Raw genomic sequence first — 10,893 nt, 5'->3', positions numbered from 1 at the left:
AGATGTGAGTTGCGCATGCTCAGATTTAAACGGTTTATGGCATAACGTGTAGCCCTTACCCTGACATTTGTGAAATCCATGAAATAATAAACCTTTCTCATTACAAAAAAGAAGAAGATGGGAATCATTTCAAAAACGTTTTAGCTACCTGTTGTTTGACTGCCAACGTTAGCTTAAAACGCTGTTAAACTGACAGCCTTGTTGTGTTTGATGCTAGCTTGTAGCCAGCAGTGAATGAACTTGGTTAAGTAGGTCCATTTTTACTGTATTGACATTAGAGTAGTTTCTTGTTAGTTTCTTGTATGCTACTTGTCGCAAAGTGACGCATGCGCAACTCACATCTTCACTCGTTGCAACGTGACGCATGCGCAACTCAAATCTGCACTCGACTCACATCAAGGAGGGCCAGAGTTCAGGATTAGTAAATTACGGGTTTGACTGCCATTCCAGGGCACTTTTACGGGTAGAAGTTTGTGAGAAGACGAGTTGCGGGTTGCCTGGAACGCAGCATTAGTCACAACACAAGCAATTACTGATTTTGATTTAAATCCCAAACTGAAAGATGCAACTGTAAATAGACATTACAGATTGTATTACATGTTAACACATTTCACAAAAAACTGCATTGTGCATGACATGTTGGATTAAAAAAAGAGTGTGTCTCCCCTAAAAAACATTGGAGTAGTTTTTTCTTTAACTTTTGGTCAAAGAAAAGAAGAACAACATTGATGAGACCCACATGTAGCCTTTTAAAACTTGAAGCAACATTTCAACAACAAAAAACGTTTTTTGTATTTCTTTTTTCAAATTCCACAATATTCACAAGCCCGCCTCTGGACTGTGCTGATTAAAATTGAAGTAGAATTGATTTTTTTTTTTTTTTGCACTTTCGATCTTTTTGACATTCACAATCAACAGATGAACCACCAAGCTCACAGAGCGAGAACCTTTTTATTGTTTTTGCCGAAAGCAGCTATACTGATGGATAAAAACGTGACTCCAGGACATAACTGTAAAAACAGGCTACAGTATAATAATCTCTATCCAAAATACTATACATTATAACTACTTTTGGCTTCCTGCAGTACTTTTACTCTTAATTCAAAAAATATCAGCTATGCGTAATTCCTAACATTATACACTATAATTATGAATGAATTAAGTGACTAAACATTTGAAATGTAGCATTCAAGTGTTTATAAGTTAAAATATTGTTTAGGATATCAGACACTGATGGCGCAGCGCTGTATTTTTAAAGTGCCTTTTTGTAAAACTAGCCTTTTTTTCTAGCTTCAATGGTTTGTGGTGTTCAGCGGGTACTAGATGATGTAGATCTGTAAAAAGACATTGGTTGCAAACTGTTTATCTAATGCCTAATGGCAGGCGTGAACAGACGTACTTAGAGCTGTCCACTGGTGATGGGATCACCCCAGACACATGTTAATGCCAGATGGGAACAGGGCCACAGTCACACCAGAATTCCGAGAAAACTAGTAAGTTGTCCCTTGTGCAAAATTTTTTTCTTTATAAGAAGCTAAAACTTAAGACCATTCTCTATAACTTCTCTGCTCTGCAAAATACTGATTTAAGAATAAATACATAGTACAATTCCAAACTTAAACAGTAAATCAGTTGCACCGACAGGCACAGACATAAAGTGCAACATCCCACTAAATGCCACATATTCACAGGAGCACACGGTGTAATCTTCTCATGACAGACTCTAAATTAAATACTATTAAAGAGTAACATTTAGAATTTTGTAAATTCAAAAATAAGTTTAATAAGTTAAAAATATATGTATTTATGCCAAGTTCCACTGGCATCCATTTAGCATTTACACTGTAAAACCCTTCAGTCTATCGGAGTCTAGTGAAGAAAAGAACTGGTAAACTCCTTCAGGTGATGTCGAGGTGCTTTTGAGCAAGGCAACTAGCCTTATCTGTTAGTAGCCCTCCACAGAAGCCTACAGTAAAAGCCATGGGCCCAAATTACAGTATGTAAGCAATTTAGTTTTGTTGAGAAGATCACACCTTATGTGCACAGAGCTACATTAAGACATGTGTGTAAGTACTTAAGGAGAAGACAGAGACACACACAATCGTGAGACATTTAAAAGTCCAAATGTGCTAAAATGTTTTTTCCATGCAATTCCTGGAACCATAACAGCTGCATACTGAGTCACTGAGTAAACATATGTGAGAAAAGACATTATTGTCTAGCTGGGTATTTGTCTGATCTCCAAACTCCTAAGTGTATCAGTGTGTAACATAACGTAACAGATTTCTCTACAGCAGGGTCAGGCTCTTATATTTATTACACAGAGCAAATTACTTTTAAAGCTCTAGTAATATCTTGGCACAATGGCAAACGCACTGGACTGAAGGTCCGAATTTACAACATGGTCGACCGAGAAAGAAGTGCAAAACAACGTAATGACCCACAACACCGCCTGACTGCACACCGTCAGACTGGCTGACAAAATCTCTTCCCATGTCAACTCCTGCCCTCCGGGAGGCGCTATAGGGTCCCAGACTGCAGAAAGAACAAATAGAAACACTCATTTGTTCCTCTGTCAATATTTCTGCTGAATCAACACAGGAGGAAGTGATAGTTCTCCCCACTTCTATCCATATATTTATGGATATTTAAGACCACTCTTGCAGGACAGGGCCCTCTTCATATTAATTAATTATCTATTCATGTTTTATTTATTTGTTTGTAATGATGCCTATGTGTTTTAGCTTTTTGTCTTTAGGTTGCTGTGTTGTATTTGTTGGCGATTGTACTGAAAGACAACTTTCCATGTCTACGCACACTATAAAATGCTATCTATCTATCTATCTATCTATCTATCTATCTATCTATAACAGATCACTAACATGTTATTGCATCATAGGTCAGCCCATGGCTGGCCCTGGGATGAATTCCAAATGAGATCAGTGTGATTATGTCAGTGAGACATTATTAACTTTCCACATCATCTCAACAATTCACCGAAATTGAAGATATAGTTTTGGGATCATTCCACTGTTTTTTAAACACCAACAAATACAAGGTCACGATGACCAAAATAATTTCATTATTTCTAAAGCTGCTGTATCACTATATCATTAATCATCAAAGAATTCTTTTCTAGGATGTGAACTATTGGACACTTTTAAGTGCCCAATTAACTCAACTTTTAAGACCTTGTTTTATTCTGAATCTACGGAATTTTAGGGCCCATCTCAGAAGATTTCCCTAAAACTCTCGCTCTATATATTGGCATTGAGAGATCTTTGGGAAACTGTAGACTTAAAGCCTGGTGTCACATGACCTGCAGACACTTCCAAACTTTCACAACAGATCATACTTTAAGTATGATGAGCCTTTGGTGGGACCTTACTGAAATCACAAGGCTGAAGTGGACAACAGGTCACAGGCCTACCAGTGGAGAGAGGTTTTTCAATCCTAAACCCTATGAGTCCCCATTTATCCCAGAATCATCGTCTCTTCCGGTCCTGCCTGGTATCAGCCTTGCTGGATCCGTTACAGTCCATGCCGCCCACGTCAAGGTGAGCTTTGCTGTACTGTTTGATCAGCGCTCCAGGGAGGAGAGCCATGAGAGCGATGGCCAGGAGCTGGGCCAGCGTCCCCCAGGAGAAGATATCATCCAGAGAGGAGATCTCTGAGAGGATGGAGCCCGTGCGAACACAGATGAAGTTGTACGGGATCAAACCTGGAGGAGAAAGCAGCGGCTGAGTCATCAGTGTTTTTTGGCCGTTTGTGTTGGGTGTGTGTTTTTTAACGTGCGTGTAGTCTCACCTATGAATACAGAGAAGAAGAAAATGGGCATAGAGATGTTGAGGATGGGACAGGTGATGTTAAGGAACCAGTTAGGAGTCATAGGGAAGAAACGAAGGAAAAGGAGGAAGAAGAACAAACTGCTACGATTATCCTCCACCTGACAGACAGAGGAAAAAGAGATGGGAAGAAGTAAGGTAAGAGAAAAGGACAAACAAGGTGAGAAAATAAGGAGAGTAGAAGAAAGAAAAATTTAAATTTAAGATATGAAACTTAAAGTCCTTCAAACAAAAACAACACATTAACAACAACAACAACAAATCAGTGTTGCCAACAGGGACGTTGTAGAGCGTCCTCTGGCGGACAAACTATGCAACGCCAACGCTCCTAACATGGTTGACAGTGCATTTTTATTTTTTAAATATTCATTTTTTAGAATCATTTATAAATTAATTATTAGAACTCTTAACCAAACTATTATTGCTTTTGTTGCAAACAACTGTGAGTCTGTGACTGTTTGATTTCTTCTGTCTCTGATGCCATTTTTCTTTTAACAAGCTGATTAAGCAGCCTCTATTTTTAGACATGTTATATGATCCAATAGTCTCGATAGCAGTATGGATAAGCTCAGACCTTATTGATTTTCAGGTTTTGAGAAGTTTGGAACCAGGTCCTTAATAAAACCGAGTCTCATGACCCATCCCTACCCACATGGCTGTACCCTGTCATTCTTGTTAATAACTAGATTGAGACGCCTACCTTCCGCTGCAGCTGGGCCACCTTCTCCGGGAAGAACCGAACCACGTGCTGCTTTCCAAACGCAGAGGAGAGCAGGAAGCAGAATGTGGAGCCAACAGTGGTGAGCAGGCAGGCCAACACCAGGCCCTCCCAGGGTCCAAATATTGCACCAGCTAGCATGTTCTGAAGGAGGGAGGGATGGATGGATAGATAGATGGATTACAGTCATTTGTGTCACTGTTTATCATCTCTCCCTGTGTTAAAATTCACGTGTGAAATGAGTGTTAGCATTTGGAAACAAGTGTGGGGCAGATGGCAGTGGCAAATGGCACTCATTCTGGAGAATGACTGGAATGCATTGCCTAAATATGCCATCAATATTTTCTTCAGAAATCAATAAGCAATATGACATGTTAAGACAGAGATCATCTGAAATGGTCATCTCTTAATGTAATGTCTGTGTAAGAATGTTCAGTGTGTCTCACCAGAAAGGAGGAGCCGGGTATGGCGAAGGACTGTTTGTAGAGGTAGGCGCTGCAGAACAGCAGCAGAACGTACCCGTGATGCTCTCTTTTATAAAACTTGAGCATCTCAGCGAGCTCCCGCAGCTCATCCAGGTCCGACGGGAACTTCAGGCTGGATGGAAAGACACAACACAACAAAATCTTACTTTAGCCTTGAGAAGCCCTTACACACCAGTCTGTGTTGTCTCATGTCCATTACCTACAGTATTTTGTGAAGTCTTATAATGTACTTTTTGTTCAGCCTCTTTCCAACAACCTGCTTTATCCATTTTTTCCTTTGGTTGTTGATTTCCTACATATCCCCGAGTGCTTTTCGTTATAGCCTCAACAATACTGATTCTTTTTTTCTAGATACGATAATATGTTCATACATGTACATATTTGGAAAACATATTACATACATAAATAATGTAAAGAAATTATCTTGATAAAGAGCCATTAGATTATTATTTTTATTATTGTTTTTATAATAGTTTGGCACTTCTGTACAGCAATATCTTGCTACTTTTTGACGGACATATGGACCAATACACATAAATTATATCTGCAATAAGCTAATTATCATCTTAATTATTAGTCAAGCTCTACCTTTCATCATGCAGCAGGAAATTTGCATTTGCTTGAATGACCCAGTTAATAACAGATCTCAAAGACAGTTTTACTATTTTTTGGGTGGAAAATAATTCTAAAGAAAACAAAGATTTGCATGACTAGATACCACTAGTTGTGAGAGAAATGTCTGTTTTCACTTTGAGTGAAACAAACATAAGCTTCATACAACAAAACATGCTACAGGTTTTTATAACACTTCATAGAAAAAGAAGAGGAAAGATCACATTAGAAGGGAGAAGGGAGAAGGGAGTGGGAGGGTAACAGGATATATTTGATTGAGGGACAAAAATAGTGTCGCTGCCCGTAGACTTAAGCAGAGGGTAGAAAGACACTTCTCAAAACACACACACACACACACACACACACCAAAATCCCCCCCCCCCCCCCCCCCCCCCCCACCTTTGAAACCCAAGATGCCGGCTTCCTCTACCACCTGCTCTGACATTCAGCATTAGTTGTTTCTATTGGTCAGTGGATAAATATTCTGTTCTGTGATTAGTTAGCAGGTTGATGATGCGCAGGCGCTCAGGAACGTGAAACTGAATGGATGTATGTACAGTATTTAAGGAGGGAAATGTGTCATCGTGGGCACTTTTAATTTTGCTTACGGATAACCCCATGAGAAACGTTTTGTTTGTACATGGACCGACACACACATATTCATATACAGAGAGGGGGTTTTGTATGAAGCTGGGTTGTATCAGGTTTAATGGTGAGAGACCTTTTAAAGTAACTAGGGGTGATATTAGAGCCTGACCAATATATCGGCCAACTGATATTATTGGCCGGCCGATATTAGGCATTTCCCGGTATTGGCATTTATACTGGCCGATAATTTTGTTGTTTTTTTTGTTTTAAATATTCATTTGTCAGAATCATTTATAATGACAAATAAATGATTCTGATGAATGCATTTTCAAAAATTAAATAAACGTCACGTCATGAGACTTGGCGATGCATAGTTTGTCCACCAGATAGCGCTCTACAGCGTCCCTGTTGGCAACATTGATCCTGACTCACTGACTCATAAAGTAGTGAAAAATTGCCAATCACAATTTCCCAGAGCCCAAATTATATTTTTAGGGTTTCAAACTAGCAGTCTAATGTTTTAAACTAGCAGGTTAATACAGATATTTACAGATATATAAAACAGAGAAAGGCCGCAAATCCTCACATATCAGAAGCTGAAACCCATGAATATTTAATATGTTTGCTTAATACAGTAAATGATACTAACAATTATTGATTATTCAATTTTCTGACATTTAACTACCGGTAATAATTTTGGCTTTAAAAGCAGTATGAAACTCTCAGTGATTACAAAATGTATGCATTTTTTAGGTCATTTCATGGCATTAACTAACATTTCATGAAAAATGTTTTGAAAATAATTTTATAACCTGGAATATGCTCCTGATTTAATATGTAGTGTTCATGTCTTGTCTTTTACTTTGCTGCTTCACAGTCTTTTTTTAATTGACTGCAGCATTTGGTTTAAGGACCACCCTGTGTAAATTTGTATTTTGTGCTCACTTTCATTTAATGTATTTTTAAAGTTTCTTGTTGGATTTGGTTTTGTTTTCTTTCTTTCTGTTTTTGTTGCTTTTAAGCCAAAAGATGTTGGCCAAAATACTCTTTCATTTTCAAACATACCGGTAGTTGTTTTATTGATTTGGCTAATAATGTACTGTCATTAAGTTGACATGTATCATGGCTACATCAACACACACACACACACACACACACACACGACTGGGCAGACAGGATGCCAAAACATCTTTGTTGGGTGTACTGATGCGATGTTTATGACTTGATAAGTAACTGTATAATATGAGTAATACCATCTAATGCGTCCACACACACACACACACACACACACACACACACACACACACAGATGGGTCCTGCTCTTGGCTTCAGACTTTCTTGGTCGGCGTTATTCTATCATCCCTAGACAACCTCAAACTTGACTGTCTAGCACATTGCAACATACCAATTACACACTCACACACACATTCGGAGTAATGCTATCAGTCCGACATGTACTGAGAGGAGAGAGAAAGAAAGGAGAGAAGACGTGAATATCAAACACATTTAATATTTTAGTGCTTTCTGACCGATATTACTCTCAACATTTGTGACCCAGATCTGATGACAAATATCAATATATATATTTCAAGATAGAAAATATTCTATAAAAATACAGACAACAGACAATAGTAAATAAAGCTGAATGGTATTTGGAGAGGTTATTTATTCCTTCATTGATTGCCTTTACTTACAGGGATCCTATCCCAAGCCCGCATGCACTGGGAAAGAGGAAGGTAAACACCGTTGATGGGGATACATACATAAATACATCTAGACGTGCACATGTTTTAGAATAGATTTATTGTTTGTTTTCAAGGCTTTAAATGGTCTGGCCCCAGAGTATTTGTCTTAAATTTTAACTTTGCGGGAGCACAACTGGTCATTGCGTTCTTCAAATTAGCGAGTTTTAGAAGTCCCAAGGTCCAGGTATAAACAGTGGGGTGATAAGGCTTTTGCAGTTGCTGCCCCGAGACTCTGGAACAAGTTACCCCCTGATATTCGCACTATTACAGATGTAGTTTTTTTTAGATACAAACTTGAAACGTATCTGTTTAGTCTGGCTTGTAATACGTAGCAGTGGTGTGACAATTTCATGTTTTCTATGTTCATTCTTTCTATTGTAGGATATGTGTTTGTACTCTTATACCTGCTGGTTGCTGTACAGTGGTTTTGCTTTCTTTGCTTTTGTTGCTTTTAAGCCAAAAGATGTTGGCCAAAACACTTTTTCTTTTTCAAACATACCAGTTCTTGTTTTCTTGACTTGGCTAATAATGTACTGTCATTAGGTTGACATGTATCATGGCTACATCAATTTAGATTAATTGATTGATGGGTCACTAGTTGTTTCTTGACCCTTTCAAGGTAAATATGAGGGGTTACAAGATGATTAAAGGGTAATTAATTACCAAAAGCATAACTTTCTGCTTCATAATGTTTATCTTTTTAAAGTTCTACATTAAGGCCATTTCATCTGTGATGACAGGTCATAAACAGATTCATTATAGTGGGTCAGAGACACAGAGACTGGAAAAAAAGTTCCATGATCCTTGCTGTGGGCAATTTAGTTTCAAAGCCAGTTAATGTTCTTCCCCTTGCTGTAATAAAGGGGAACCCCACATTGATACAGGAGAACAAGCACACTCCTACAGAAAGTCCACCACTCAGTCACTGCAATACCCCAAAACATGGGCAGTTATGCCATAATTACTGCTGTAACAATATCTATCCTCTTCCTATAAGAATTTCTATTGCACAGTACTTCTTTGGACTAGAAATATAATTGTGGCAATATGTAAAAAAATAAAAAGTAAATGGATAATACACTTTATTATATTTTGAGAGATTCAAATAGACCTGATCTAAATTTGGGTAGTCCCCAACTGAATTACAGTAGGAATAATTTAATATAAAAAATGGGGGTTTGGTAAATTGTCTATTTCCATAGCCCCTACCTGTACTCCTTGACCCCGTGTTCCTCCCCCTCTGAGTCCGGCTGGGCGTGCGTCGGTCCCGGGGGAAGATGAGTGGACAGCAGGTAGAGGAAGACACTTGCCGCGGCCACAATGGCAGCCAGTCCCGCTAAGGAGCGCATGTTGCTCCCTGCTGAGGCTACCCTGTTCACCGGCGAACTTCGAAATCTGAATTTAAAAACAACGGGAAGAAGAACCGCTGGTGAAACAAGGTCGACGTGTTGCAGTTCAGTTGGACGACACCGAGGAAGGGGGGTGTCGCTTACCGGGCAACATGCAACAAATGACGGGTGACATTCTGGCTGGCTCCGGCAGACGGATCACATGGCAGCCGCTGACTCTCTTACAACTCTCTTAATGTCGAGGGACAAATGTCGACATTTGTGTAACCCTCTCACACAGCACGTTTTATCTCGTTTCCTCCTCGTTTATTGTAATTTTCTCCTGTAACTTTAATATCTTCAAAAAAAGTGCCTCAAAAGACGACAGTGAACAGATTTAGCGGATTTAACTGAACTTTGTGAGTAGGTCTTCTTCAGCTGCTGTTTGTGAAGGCTCGGAACATGCACTTACACGTGATGACCGCTAGATGGCGACATGGCGACATCCATGTGTAAATATATATTATGCAGTGGTAATAGGCTATTTATAGCTCAGGAGACTTCTTATGCACCACTCAATTATTTGCAAATTTAATATATATATATATAAAGTAATCAAATGGAAAACCGTTTTTGCAAAGTAGTTAATTTCTCCAGCCTTTGTACCTTCATGTTTTTTTTAATGGTTTTGTTTTATACATTTCTATGTGTATGTATTTAGGCTCATATTTTCTTTTCTGTGGAAGAGCAATACAGTGAAACAAAGTGAAATAAATTTCCCAAACCATAAGGTACAACGAGTATGACAAGACTGGACAACATACCATAACTCATATGTGGTTTCCCTGAAGTGAAAGTCTTTGTCTTGGGCTTTAGGTGAGACTGAAAACAAGGTCAATTTCAAGTTGTATTTGTCATTGAATTATGTATGGAATATTTTTAGTAACATGTCCTTTGGATTTTATTTGTACAGGAGGCAAAGTTTGTTGCAGTGTAATGTTATATGTAACCACTGCAGTGGTATAGTTGGTGTCCATATGGTCTGGTAACTTGTATACGCATTAAAAAAAAACACCCATATTGTTTTGTGGCCCTAATTTTATTCATCTAGCTATTTATATAGTGATACAATTAACTATCAGACTCTTACGGGTTGATATTGCCTCCTTTTAATCTTTTTTATCTCCTAAAAAAGCTTTTCCCTAAAACTGAATCACATACTTTATCTTCTTAAAATGAAAATATAAAACAAAATGAAGACAAAGGCATGTTTTTTTTTATTTCAGTGTTTATTTATTCATCATCTTTTGGCTTAAACAGTTTGCTCCACTTTCCTCTAATGGATGACCGTCTTTCCTGCAATATAAATTTAGAAGATTTTGTACAAATAGTATTTACAGGGAACCGTATACAACCACAAAACTTTCTTGAGTCAGCCGGAAACTCTGCTGTGGAGACACTGAGCAGATTCTAGTTTCATAAACAGGATATGAATACATGTACTGTAAAAGGAATTTACTGGACGTGTATTTTCATATGTTGAGGTGCAAAGATCAGCTACACAACAACAAC

General features: G+C 38.4%; 1 protein-coding gene and 1 long non-coding RNA gene across 2 annotated transcripts in view; both read right to left on the bottom strand.

The window, feature by feature from the left end:
* Positions 1-573: 573 nt before the first annotated feature.
* LOC116705587 (transmembrane protein 41A-B) lies at positions 574-9,779 on the bottom strand. The gene is made up of 6 exons (XM_032541849.1): positions 9,487-9,779; positions 9,203-9,388; positions 5,010-5,160; positions 4,546-4,707; positions 3,808-3,946; positions 574-3,721 (listed from the first exon to the last, which is right to left on the bottom strand). The coding sequence occupies exons 2-6, from the start codon at positions 9,340-9,342 to the stop codon at positions 3,486-3,488; spliced, it is 828 nt and encodes a 275-aa protein (XP_032397740.1). The 5' UTR covers positions 9,343-9,388; positions 9,487-9,779; the 3' UTR covers positions 574-3,485.
* Positions 9,780-10,595: 816 nt separating this feature from the next.
* Positions 10,596-10,893, bottom strand: part of LOC116705589 (uncharacterized) — a 3,748-nt gene continuing 3,450 nt past the window's right edge. Inside the window, exon 4 of the long non-coding RNA XR_004335971.1 lies at positions 10,596-10,677. This is a non-coding gene — a long non-coding RNA (uncharacterized LOC116705589). The remainder of the gene's footprint in view (positions 10,678-10,893) is intronic.

Source organism: Etheostoma spectabile, chromosome 17, assembly GCF_008692095.1.
Source record: "Etheostoma spectabile isolate EspeVRDwgs_2016 chromosome 17, UIUC_Espe_1.0, whole genome shotgun sequence".
Taxonomy (NCBI): domain Eukaryota; kingdom Metazoa; phylum Chordata; class Actinopteri; order Perciformes; family Percidae; genus Etheostoma; species Etheostoma spectabile.
Note: the sequence above shows the minus strand (reverse complement) of the source record. Positions and strands in the feature narration are given on the sequence as shown.